This window comes from Taudactylus pleione, unplaced genomic scaffold, assembly GCF_031769625.1.
Source record: "Taudactylus pleione unplaced genomic scaffold, aTauple2 ptg000911l, whole genome shotgun sequence".
Lineage (NCBI taxonomy): Eukaryota > Metazoa > Chordata > Amphibia > Anura > Myobatrachidae > Taudactylus > Taudactylus pleione.
This window is the reverse complement of record NW_028285312.1, coordinates 754,586-768,510: the sequence shown is the minus strand read 5'-3', so window position 1 is coordinate 768,510 and position 13,925 is coordinate 754,586. Positions and strand designations below refer to the sequence as shown.

Below are 13,925 nucleotides of genomic sequence, written 5' to 3'. Positions count from 1 at the left end.
CTTTTCTCAGTCCGGACATTAGGAGAAGCTTTTATCCATTCTTTTGCTATCTCCCGCCTGGACTACTGCAACCTTACCCTTCTCTAACTTGTCTCTTCCCTCTACCTGGATCCATCCTAGATGCCACTGCAAAACCAATTTTCAACTCTCACTAACCAACATCATGTGCGCCACTCTGCATATCTCTGCACTGTTTTCCAGACTCCCCTAGGATCCAATTCAAGTTTCTCACCCTCACCTTCAAAGCCCCCATTAACTCCTCCCCTTTATAACTTTTCTAACTCCTTCAGAAAATGCACTCCCTCTCGCCCTCTTCAATCTGCCTCTGTCGTACACTTCAGCCCACCTATGAAGCTGCCTGCCCCTGCATGACCAACTAATTCCAAATTTTTAATCCTTCAAGCATTTTTTGCTACAGTCTACACTACCCCACGGTTCCATCTGATACTGCTCCCCAGCATGTTCTACCAGTTCCAGTCCTATATCTACTCTGTGTCCCACTAGCTCTTATAATTTCAGCATTTCCTTCTCCCTCTAGACTGTACGCTCTTATGAGCAGGGGCTTTCTGTCCCACTTCTGCGCCTCCTTTATCAGCCTTGTCTGCACCTGTTCTGTTCATACTGTATATGGGATGGTACATTGTGACATTTGCAACCCTGGCTGTCCAGCACTGCAGAGTTTTGCAGCACTTTACAAATAAACATGGTGATGATCACTGATATTCCAAAGTGCAGAGGGCCGGTAATGAAAGCATAGTACACAATATCCTAGTAGAGAGTAGTAGGACCACAAGACTATTGCGTAACTGAATCAGAGAGTCAGATTATTCCAATTCTGCAAATGGCACAGATAGGTACATCAATGAGTAACGACGGGCAAGTGGATGTTACCCTAAAGTTGATAACCTTTCCTACTAACACAGCATTTTTTGGAAGGCGGTCATGCTTCCCCCCGATTCCGTGCATGTCCAACACAGTAGTAAGTTACTGAAAACAGCACAATTAAAGCTTACTGCAGTTGTAATATTTATTTATCTTCTTCACGTCCAGTGTACTGAGTCCATCCCTCTGTCCAATGGATACGCTGGGGTCTGGTATGGGAACAATTGTGGACATTCCATAGGTATTAGTAAAAGTATCTCTAGAGAAATAAGAAGATGGGTCGCAGTTTACGTAAAAGGCCGGCTTAAAGGATACATTCAAGATTTTATTAAATGTTTGAAATAATCCCTGTCTTTTCCTGCTGCCTCCCGGAGTCTTGTATTATGATAATTCTAAAATATAGCGGACTGTCACAAAAAGTCCCATGGAGTTTCAAAAACGATTACATATCATATACGTACAATCAATGCCACATACAATATATTATTTAATTAAAAAAACAAACAAACACAAAGTATATGTCCTGTAAGTCTATTTTTATATTGCTACAAAAAAAAGTGCCTGCGCTAGTACCTATACAGAATCCCAAGGCTGTAAATAATTGTATTATAACATTTATTAAACATATAAATAAACGGCAGTTCAACCTTTAAAACATGTACATCCATTAAACATCAGATGACACTATTAGCATGTCTCCGAACCTTACGTCATGGGGCAACAATGCAGGCACATTATAACTAATATCCCAATCATATATTAAGACTCAAACACAATGTATCAAATAGATCTCAATAGATTTTAAGGACAAATATAAACGATTTATAGAAAAATCTCATCTGTGAGCCTTATATATTGTTAATCACATGTATGTATATGAGGATCAACGGTGTATAATTTGGTATTAAAATATATAGTCACCATAAGAGGACCCTGTGGAAAAGGTCCAATAAGCGGCTGCCCCTATAAAAAAAACTCCTGTGTGGCTATGTACGCCCACAACGCTTTCCAAGCGCAGACACTTTTTTTGTATTTATTTGTTTTTGTGAAGGTTTTTGTTTTTGTCAGAACCCCTCAGGTGTCAGCAGCAAGTCTCTATACCGAACAGCATTTGAATATTAACGCACCATTTATCTCTTTTATTTTTACATTGACTTTGTTTTGTCTCTCTGCTGTGCTGCATTTACACCTCTATTTTTCATGGATGTATATGTCTATTCTTTTCAATTTCTGTGAATTATTATGTGTTTATATATTTTTTTTTTCTTTTATGAAAATATAATAAAAATGTGTTTAAAAAATTCCCCCACAAAGTTTAATCATTAGGGAAATAAATGTACAGGCTGGTAAAAAGAAGCATAAATGAAATAGCAGCACACATATTCTCTCTGAGCTTCACAAGGCTATACTGATACACTCAGAAATGTATGTGTAACACAAGAAACAATTATAATAGTATATATACTGTATATATTAGTATTTTGGAACGCTCTTTTTGCAGGTCGCTAGCTAATGTGTAGGGGTTTTTTTTCTTCCCCACCTTCCCATATGCCCCCCCTATCATTCCCCCTGTTCCTCTCATCTCCCCCTGTTCCTCCCGTCTCCCCCTATTCCCACCATTTCCCCCTCTTTTTGCCCCTATTACTCCCATCTCTGCCTAATTCTCCCATCTCCTTGTTCTTCCCATGTTCCTCCTATCTCCACCTACTCCTCCCATCTTCCCCTATTCCTCTTACCTCCACCTACTCTCCCATCTCCTCCTGTTCTTCCCACGTTCCTCCTATCTATACCTACTCCTCCCATCTCCCCCTATTCCTCTTACCTCCACCTACTCCTCCCATCTCCTCCTGTTCTTCCCATGTTCCTCCTATCTCCACCTACTCCTCCCATCTCCCCCTGTTCCTTTTACCTCCACCTACTCTCCCATCTCCTCCTGTTCTTCCCATGTTCCTCCTATCTCCACCTTCTCCTTCCATCTCCCCTATTCCTCTTACCTCCACCTACTCTCCCATCTCCATCTGTTCTTCCCATGTTCCTCCTATCTCCACCTACTCCTCCCATCTCCCCCTATTCCTCTTACCTCCACCTACTCTCCCATCTCCTCCTGTTCTTCCCGTGTTCCTCCTATCTCCACCTACTCCTCCCATCTCCCCCTATTCCTCTTACCTCCACCTACTCTCCCATCTACTCCTGTTCTTCCCGTGTTCCTCCTATCTCCACCTACTCCTCCCTTCTCCCCCTATTCCTCCCCATCGCCACCTACTCCTCCCATCTCCCCCTACTCCTCTTATCTACACCTACTCCTCCCATCTCCTCCTGTTCTTCCTGTGTTCCTCCCATCTCCCCCTATTCCTCTTATCTCCCTCGTTCTTCGTCGGATCAGGTCCATAAAGATCACCAGGATCACACATAACTTTGATATCTGTTGATGGTGAATTGTGTTTGGAGGAAAGGAATGTTTAGTGATTTCGTATTTTCCAGCTGTCAACCTAAATAGATAACTTTAAATGCTTACTTGCTATAATGCATCACTGAGGTATAATCATAAGGGAGATCCAACAGGTCCCCATAGACCACCTGAAAATCTCCTTTGTAGTCTGTAAAATAAGACACATGCATATATTATCAAATACGTTAAAGATAAGCACATGTAACACACAAGGGATGTTACTAAATTTATTAACCCCTGTAAAAGATATTTGTATAAACATTCAGTTGTTATGCCATCGCTTACAGTGAGTTCTTATGCCATCTATTCTGTGTTTATTGAGAAAACTGTCACTTGTTCCTCATGGGCGGGATCATGGCACTCGTATACAGGCCAGTGATAGGTTTATATATAAGATAATGCTTTGTCTACTGTAAATTATATTTATAATTTACAGTATGCTTTGTCTACTGTAAATTTTATGGCTAATAAATAATTCACAGTATAGAGAGTACTATCTCATATATAAATTAACATGGGCTATATGCTGGTGGCCTGTAAGTGATTTCAATTGTGGAGATGCATCTGGCAGAGGATCCTTTATATGCCTTGCAGCAAATTTCTCCTACCCTGGGCATGAAAAGACTCACTGTGGTCCAATCAGGGGTTGCTGCAGAAGCACGCCAACTGGAGCTCAGTGTTTGCCTTTTGAACAGGCAAGCCAATCCATACTGACAGGCCTTGATCTAAAGCAGACTACAATTATTATGGTTCTAGGGTGCTGGTACTGTGAACTATCTGCTGCAGTTCGATGGTAGGAAACTGATGCTTTCTGATTGACAAATTCAATCCTTACATGGTCATCGCCCATGACATCACCATCTTTAGAAGGGTCAAGGAATACATTATACTGCTAGAGAGCTGTGCAAGAGACTTGAAGGAATCTATCACTGATGCAATACATGTACCAGCAAAGAAGGATGGGTGGTGATGGAGAGCATTGATGAGGAGAAGTCCCTCACAGAAAGCAATTGTCAGAACATTGAAGATGAGATGTGGAGGGCCCATGTGCTGAAAATCTTAGTGGATGGGACATATTAGTTGACACCCCTAGAGTCTCATTAACCAACCACTAGTAGGTGTTAAATATACCACCCAGACAAGAAGTGGTGATGTATATTACGTTGCGGATGTAACAGAGATGGGAAGACAGGGAAGTCTTGCTGGAACCCATCAATTCCCTTTAATGGATTGTGGTCCAGTTTTAGCATACCCACTGACCATTCTCAAGAATGGAAGGGTTCCCATCCATTAATGTAGCATAGGACACCAACCACAGATGATACCGGAAGAGACCATATTCTCACAACTGTCTTGGAGACAGTGCTGAGACTGGACAAATGACAACTAGGCTCTAAGAAACTGTGGATGAAGTTGGTGGAAGTGAAAGAGGAGGAGAAACCCAACTCTCATTGAAATGGATGGGCCACACTGGACCAGATGGAGGCCTCCATGGAAGAAAAGACAGCTTAGCAGAGGTAAAAAAAAAAAACTAGAACAGATGTTATAGAGAGACAGAAAGCTTTCTTCCACCACCAAGAGGATTTGGGTTAAACTGACAGTTTGGGACATGAAACTCACACCAGAGATAAACCATCTGAGGGTGGTGCAGGCAGATCCCTACAAAACTTTGCCAGAAAATGAAGATGATGCTCATGAAAATGTTAGATAATTATGTACTGATAGAGATCAAGAGTTCATGGCCTCTCATGTGGAAGAAGAATGGCACAGTCAGATTCTTTGTTGACTGCTATAGACTGAATAGTCGCACTATGCAAGATGCATATCCACTGCTTTGCATTCCTCATTGCACTTGGCCATGCTCAATAATTTTCCACATTTTACTTATCAAGTGGATACTGGCAGGTGCCATTGGAGAAGGATTGGCAGAAAACAGCCCTCATGACTCCTATTGGCCTCTTTCACTATTGTAGGATGTTCTATGGCCTCAGCACTGCAGCAAAGTGGGATCGGTGAAGTTCAACTTCAAGATCTGTTCTTGGCCCGGATCTTATTACTGAAATGGAGCCTTTGAGCGTTTCAACTCAATGCTCTTTCAGATGCTGTATGTCAAGGTCTGAGGTTTTTTGTAGATCCGTATTGGGACCCTTAGGCCTAACTGTAGCAAAGGTGAAATGAGGAGTCTTTATTAGATTCTTGTTCATAAAATGAATTCAAGCAGCCAAGGAATCATAGATAAGAAACTCAGAGCTGTCAACTGTCAGTCTTGGAACCTGGACTTAAAACTCAAAAACTAAAAACCAGGAATTGGAACTCAGGACTGTAGCTCAGCCGCAGAACCCAAACACTGGTCACAGCACTGGAATCGAGACCTGTGAGACTCAGAACCAGCCCCAGATGCAAACACTCAGAACAGGGAAACCTGTCACTAACCAGCAGTATAGTGTGTACTGATGGCCCCCTCAGACAGCTGATGATATTAGGCATCCTAGGCAGTAGTCCAGAGAAGGTGGTAAGCCCGGGGTCCACTGGATCATGCCGAGGTGAGGACAAGTACTTGGAAATGACAGCAACTGAAAATGATTCCAAAGCAGATGTTATATGCAGGTATCCTGGTACAGCAGCAGCTGGAGGTCACAGGCAGAGGTACTGGATCACAGTGCGTACATAGAGGTCACAGCGAGAAACAGGAACAGTGGAGATCACTGAGGCGTGGAGCCTAGATCTATCCCTGGAAGGCATGTGTTGTTCTGGATCCAGGTGCAGGTTTGAATAGGAAGCAGCTCCTACTCATTGGTGCAGATAATCAGGTGAGCGTGGCTGTGATGCTCAGGTGAATCACCTGAAAAAGTCTAACATGGCCGCATGCATGCTGCTGGTTGTTTGTATACATTGGAGACAGGGGTGTCTTCCCGTGCAGTGCTCCCTCCTCTCTCACCGGTGGTAGGGATGGACATCGATGGCCGATGTTTGCCGACCATCAATGTTTTTCTTCCGATGTTAGTGTTTTTTACCATTCGATGGGAGCATTCCGATGTTTTCTGCCATCGTATGGTAATCATTCTATGGTGATCTGATAGTGGCTTATTTTCTTTAATTATTAAAAGCTGTGCCTCCCCTGGCTGCTGTGTGCTGTGTCTCTGCATGTGATAGTCTCCATGGCTCATGATGCTGGGATCGTTGGAGGCTGTCTCTACACTGCCTCAGATATGACCCTCAGTCCCTCCCTCAATGCTAGCTCTGATTGGCTCTCTGAGACAGCAAGAGCCAATCAGTGTGCAGCCCTGGCCCTGCAGCAGCAGTCACTCACAAACACACATCGAGCAGGTCCCAGACTCATCTCCCAGTGTCAGCAGCGGCTGTGACAGTGTTTCTGTCTCGTCCTCAGTTCTGCCTGCCTGGCTCAGCTGCTTTTTTCTTTTTTTCTGCCCCGGTTACAAGCCCCGCCCCTTTTACTACTCATATAAATAGTTTTTACCATCGAATTCTTTTGATGCGATGGTTAGTTACCATTGCATCGAAAGATGGTGGAAGCACTGCAATCATTTGATGGTGGGCTTCCGATGTCCATCCCTAACCGGTGGCCGACAGCTGACTGACGCGGCTGGCCAGCCACCGGAGCATTAGTAGACTCCGGGCAACCAATCAGCTCCTAGCAGTCATGTTACAGGCTGTGTTGAAAAATAAGTTGATTGGTTGGCACGTGATCTCTCTCCAAGGCTTAGTACATATAGCTAATTGCTCATTGACTGCTGAGGGATTACTCTATACTCTGCGAGTTTGCCTCTACGTTAGTAAATACACCATATTGGGGGCGATGCAGAGGTGTGAGCAGCTGCAGTATCGGCTGCGACTTTTGTTAGTGTTGTTCTTGAAGAGCATCCTATCGAGGCGCCTGCCGGCCGAGGCGTGAATTTGCTGATGTGCTTACAAAAATGCACCATTGGCCGCCCCTATGTCCGAGTGCAACACGATCACGTACATGCGATGTGGCTGCTGGCTGTTAGCGCTTGCTATCTATGTGCCTGATTCAGCAAGGATTACAGGGCCTGATTCAGACCCGCTCGCGAGCGCTGAGCGCTCGCAAGCGGGTCGATGGTGCCCTAGTGCGCATGCGCACAATGGAGGGAGCTCCGTCGTGCGCATGTGCGAGACCCGCATAGCGACGGCCAAGCCGTCGCTATGGGTCTCGCACCAAAGGGGGCGTGCTGTCGATGGTGAGTGACAGCACGCCCCCTTTGGTGGGCGTGCTGGGGGCGTTGCTGCCCAGACGGAGGCGTTCCCATGGGAACGCCTACCGTCTGGGGCCGGCCCCACTGACATCACCAGTGATGTTAGTGGGACAGCTTTTGGCTCTGATAGAGCCAAAAGCACTCCTGGGCTTGCGGCAGCGAGACCCTACCGCAGGGTCTCATCGCAAGCCCATCTTTTTGGTCGCTCGCATAAGCTGTGGGTGGTCACCCAGAGCTTTGCGAGCGGCCAGGAGGCCGCTCCAATTTTAAGTAGGAGGGCCCTGATTCAGAGCGAGCGGCTCTGAATCAGGCCCACAGTTGCTACGCACAGTCGGGCGATTGTTGCGTACTGCGCATGCGTAGTCAGGCGATCGCAGCGACTACGCAGACCCATCGCAGAATGATTGACAGGAAGTGTCATTTGTGGGTGGTAATGGGGGGGTTGAACGCAGGGACAGTTCTACCATTACGCATGGTACGCAGCTGAGTAGGGCGCCACATAGTGGAGGGCACCTCAGCTGCGACCATGCAGGCCGCGGGCAGACTGTGTCTCTGTGACACAGCTGTACCGCGCGTGTAGCGCTGACCGGACGGAGTTCGGTCAGCGCTAGACAATGACAAACATACAACCGCCGACGCCGGCAGCTGTGTGTTTGTTTTAATTAGCAGCCAATGAGAGTCTGTCAGACTCAGCTGCTGCGCCCACTGCCAGGCCGTCTCTCCCATAATGCAGAGCCTAAAAGGGGGTGGCTACTACTGGGGCACTGCATAGGGGGGGACTACCACTGGGGGCACTGCATAAAGGGCAATATTGGGGGTACTGAATAGGGGGCTACTACAACTGGGGTCACTGTTTAAAGGGAACTGCATAAGGGGTACCACTATTGGGGGCACTGCATGGGGAGGACTACTACAAAGGGAACTACAAGGGGGTGGCTACTACTGGGGCACTGCATAGGGGGGGGGAACTACCGCTGGGGGCACTGCATAAAAGGCAATATTGGGGGTACTGCATAGGGGGGTACTACAACTGGGGTCACTGTTTAAAGGGAACTGCATAAGGGGTACCACTATTGGGGGCACTACATGGGGAGGACTACTACTGGGGGCACTAAATAAGGGGCACTGCATCGGGGGTACCACTACTGGGGGCACTGCATAGGGGGGAGTACTACTGGGGGCACTGCATAGGGGGGAGTACTACTGGGGGCACTAGATAAGGGGCTTACTACTGGGGGCACAAGGGACACTGCACAGGGGGGACCACTACCGGGGGCATTGCATAGGGGGGGCGCCAAAAAATATACTCGCTTAAGAAAAAATTTGGCCTAGGGCCGGCCCTGGGTGAACGCAGATGTGCCAGTGCGTTTCAATGCCGTTGCATGGGCATGCATAAATTATCATACGCAGCCTGAGGCCTCATAGCGTGCACAGAAGTTAGCAGTTCCTGAGTGAGGTCAGACCTGCCTTAACTGTGCATATGAGTCCGATATTACCGATTATTACGCTATGTTGCCCTAGTATACAGATGTGAGTAAGGGGAAGTGGGCGTCCTTATGTCAGGCTGCGATTGCAATGCGAATGCAAACATTTACATATCACCGCTGATCAGGGGCGTAGGGAGGGCGGTTCCAGTGGAGTGCAAGCTCCAGGCGCCTAAGGTGTCCGGAGGCGCCGTTCGCTGTGTACCCGGCAGCTGTCCAAGCTGACAGCCTGCCGGGGCAGAGGCGGGCTGGGTCGGGGGGCAGAGTGCCATGTGCCCCCCAGGCCACAGCGCCATGCGGGCCGCGGGCAGTCTGTGTCTCTGTGACACAGGCGGCACCGCGTGTATATCGCTGACCGGACACTGACTAACACACAGCCGCCGGAGCCGACTCTCATTGACTGCTGCGCCCAGACTCTCATTGACTGCTGCGCCCACTGCCGGAGCCGGGCTGGAGCTCACTCATGAGCTCCATCTTCCGGCTCCCGCAGTATGTAATGGGAGAGATGCCATGAGGTCATGACGTCTCTCCCATAATGCAGAGCGGAGGACCACTACTGGGGGCACTACAAGGCGGGATTACTACTGGGGTCACTACAAGGGGGAGACTACTACTAGGGGCACTATAAGGGGGGGGACAACTACTAGGGGCACTGCATAGGGGGGACTACCACTGGGGGCACTACAAGGGGGGTACTACTACTAGGGGCACTACAAGGGGGGGACAACTACTAGGGGCACTGCATCGGGGGACTACCTCTGGGGGCACTACAAGGGGGGGACTACTACTAGGGGCACTGCATGGGGGGGACTACCACTGGGGGCACTGAATCGGGGGAACACTACTGGTGGCTCACTACTGGGGGCTCTATATGAAGGGCAATACTGGGGGTACTGCATGGGGAGGACTACAACTGGAGCCACTATTTAAAGGGCACTGCATAAGGGTCACCACTATTGGGGGCACTGCATGGGGGGACTACTACTGGGAGCACTATATAAGGGGCTTACTACTGGGGGCACCGGGGTACTGCACAGGGGGGACCCCTACTGGGGGCACTGTATAAGGGGGGGGATCAGAAGATCTGCCTAAAGTCATACATGCATTTATATAATCATGCCTAGACTACTGCAACGCCCTCTACCTCGGTCTCCCAGCAAAAGATTTGCACCGCTTGCAGGTGGTACAAAACGCAGCTGCCAGGCTATTAACCAACCAGCCCCATTCCAGCCACATAACACCCATCTCTACTCCCTTCACTGGCTGCCTGTCAGATGGCGAATTGTTTTCAAGATTGGATTACTAACTTACAGAGCCCTACATGACCATGGCCCAACGTACCTGAAGCAGCTTCTGATTCCTTACCGTCCCACACGAGTACTGCGATTCGTTGACGAAGGACTATTAACAGTACCTAGAATCTCCCGGAATTTGGGGGTCGAGCTTTCAGTTTTGGGGCTCCAACCTTATGGAACTCACTTCCCCGCACAGTTCGAGAGGCCTCCACTCTAGAATCCTTCAAAAATAGACTCAAGACTCACCTATTCACCCAAGCATTTCACTAATGTCCCTTATTTAAGCTTATTTTGTATTTTGTACTGTAAAGGCAAATGTAAAGCACTTTGAGTCCTTTAGGATAAAAGCGCTATATAAATAAAATTATTATTATTATTATTATTACTGGGGGCACTACTGGAGGCCTGCATAAGGGGGACCTCTCCTGGAGCACTGCATATGGGCACCACTACAGGGGGCATTGCATACGGGCTCAACTACAAGGGGCACTGCATAAGGGTTCAACTTCAGGGGGCACTGCATATGGGCACCACTACCTGGGGCATTCCATATCGGCACCACTACAGGGGGCACTGCATATGGGCACCACTACAGGGGACTGCCCCTAATCTTAATTTTTACTTCTCTTTACTTTAATCCCATATGGACCCGCCTCCTCTCTGGAACACTCAAGGGGGGGGTTGCCGTAGCAAGCACGTGCTCCGGGCACCCTGGCTACACGCTACTCCTCTGCCGCTGACATTAGCTGCGTTGCGTGCGTATTAGCAGAATAGTGATCCTTGCTGAATCAGGCCCTATGTACGTATTCCTTGGCTGATAATTGCATAATGTACTCACTTGCAGAGACGTATTGCCATTGTATTTCCACATGCTTGTCCCTGTCGCTCCTGGTGTGCTCATGCAAGGAGCCAATGTTATGCATCGCTTCATGCTGGACAATCCCATAGTAGATACATTCCATTCTGCTGAGGCTCACAGTCTGGGGACCCCCTATTCTTCCAATGTAGGACCAGCAGCTGTGCATGAAGAAAGCAGGTACATGACACACACGTTGGGGCTGAGGGGTCACCAGACGTGATCCTTTTTGGCCACTGCTATGTGACTTAACCCCTTTACATATTCTCTAACAGACAGATCTCCTCCATTAATGTAGCCTGACTTCCACATCTAGCTTATGGCAACTATTACTTCTATTATTTGTGATCGGTATGTACTAAGGCTGTCACAGTTGAATGGTTTATAACGTTGATGCTTTAATCACATGGTGCTTGTGATTTTTTTTTTTTTTTTGTATTGCACTGTTAAAACATAAGTAAAGGTGCATATAAACCACATGCCATTTACGTATGTCATGGTTAATATTTTATGGGGTCAATCCAATTACACGCGAAGAGTGCGAGTTGCCGTTCTCGCGGCCAGCTCAGAGCCCCAATTCACATAATTTTGCTCTGAGCCCTATGGGGCTGCCAGCACTTTTCTGCGAATTTGGGCAGCCACCAAGTGTGCCGGTTGTCGCAATGACTTGCACCAGCGAGTACATTGCATGTAATTGGATTGACCCCCTATGTGGGTTAACATGCTAAACGCCCTAGATACACTTATATGGTTGCAACTCAAGGCACTCCCATTGACATGAATGTAAGTTTTCAACTGCATGGATATATATCAAATGCACTCAGAGCCGGAATAAGGGGAAGGGGGCACGTGCCCTGGTCCCCCCTATCTCAGATACATTTTTTTTAAATGAATAACTACTGCTGTGTAGCTGGATGTGAGCTTGGGTCAGTGGCATAACAAGGTGGCACTAGTGGGGCATGTGCCTGTGGCTGTGGGTCATGCTGCTTCACATTTCCGGTTATTGGCTCCTGCAAAGGGGTGGCGGATTAAGTGGGTGTCCCGAGGCATAGGCGCCAGACCAGTGCCAGATCTGAACAGGGATCCAGGTGACATCTTTGCCATTCACCTGGTTTTCTCTTCCCCAACCATTGATGGTTTCATTACTATGGTTACACATCATTGATGTTAACCACAGATAGTACCATCAATTGTAACCATCAATGGTTCACCCATCGATGGCCAACCCTATCTCCAACGCATCAACCGGCTCCGGGCATCATTGCAAATATGTGATGATGTGAAGATGCCGGTCAGGAGGCAGGAAGAGAGAGAAAATCGCCACTTATGTAAGACGAGGGTGGGGGATAATAGACATCATGATAATTACTCTATGGAGGGGGTATTTGGAGCACTTTAGTATAGGTAATTACCGATGGGCACAGGGGTGCGAGGGGCACATTATAGTATATGCAGAAGGGGGGGTGAGTAGCAAAAGAAAATAAAACAATAGGCAGGGGTGTCAGGAGCTAATTTTGGTAAGCACCAATGCGGGGGGACACACATAATAATTACTGGCTGGGGGCGTGAGGGGCAGATTATAATAATTTCTGAATGGAGGCGTGAGGAGCACATTATAATACTTGCTGACTGGGGGCGGACGATATATCGGGCACATCGTCCAGTGTATACCCTAATGCAGGTCCGATAGGCGACATCGTTAGCGAGGGACATGCTGCCAAATGCAGCATGGCCCCCACTGTCACTTCATCGCTGCTGCCATCGTACTTGCAAGTGTACGCACTTGCTGATGCCGGTACCCCACCGGGTCTCGTCGCTTACGAGGTTGGTACACACTAGACATCGTCTAGTGTGTACCGGCCTTTACTGACTTACTAACTGAGGATGTGAGAAGCACATTATAATATTTACTGACTGAGGGTGTGAGGAGCACATATAATAATTACTGACTGAGGGTGTGAGGAGCACATATAATAATTACTGACTGAGGGGGTGTGAGGAGCACATATAATAATTTCTGTTGTTGGGGCGTGAAGAGCACATTATAATAATTACTGACCGTGGACCTAATTCAGACTTGTATGCAAACCTGATGGTTTGCGTACAAGTCCGATGGTGGGGAGACATGATAGACCACTCGCAGTGCCTGATTGATAGACTTTTACATTTGGGAGCGGGGCAGGGGGTGGGGTTGCTGACAGTTTTACAAAATGGGAAGCATGACGAGGCCTGGGTCTGTGTCTTCTGATGCAAATATCCTGGCCCTGGCTGAGAAGTTCCTGTGATCATTCTGAGTAAGCTGAGGACAGTATTGATGTCTGTATTACATGGCAGTCACTAATGCTGTCTGTAGTATATGGTGGTCACTAATGCCATCTGTACTATATAGCGGTCATTAATGCTGTCTGTAGTATACGGCGGTCATTAATGCTGTCTGTAGTATATGGCAGTCACTAATACTGTCTGTAGTATATGGCAGTCACTAATGCTGTCTGTGTTATATGGTGGTTGCTAACGCTACCTGTAGTATGTGGTGGTCACTAATGCTGTCTGTAGTATATGGTGGTCACTAATGCTGTCTGTAGTATATGGCAGTCACTAATACTGTCTGTATCACATTGCAGTCACTAATACTGTCTGTATTACATGATGGTCACTAATGCTGTATGTTGTATATGGCGGTATTAATGCTGTCTGTAGTATATTGCTGTACTAATGCAAGTTGTA

The 13,925-nt window shown here is 47.4% G+C and overlaps 1 protein-coding gene across 1 annotated transcript in view; it reads right to left on the bottom strand.

Annotated features, from left to right (window-relative positions):
• The window catches only part of LOC148473794 (embryonic protein UVS.2-like), a 48,798-nt gene that overhangs the window by 16,992 nt on the left and 17,881 nt on the right, over nucleotides 1–13,925 (bottom strand). Inside the window, exons 7-9 of the mRNA XM_088459448.1 lie at nucleotides 11,181–11,359; nucleotides 3,398–3,479; nucleotides 1,014–1,141 (exon numbers count right to left, since the gene is read on the bottom strand). Coding sequence (XP_088315574.1) covers nucleotides 1,014–1,141; nucleotides 3,398–3,479; nucleotides 11,181–11,359 — 389 coding nt within the window. The remainder of the gene's footprint in view (nucleotides 1–1,013; nucleotides 1,142–3,397; nucleotides 3,480–11,180; nucleotides 11,360–13,925) is intronic.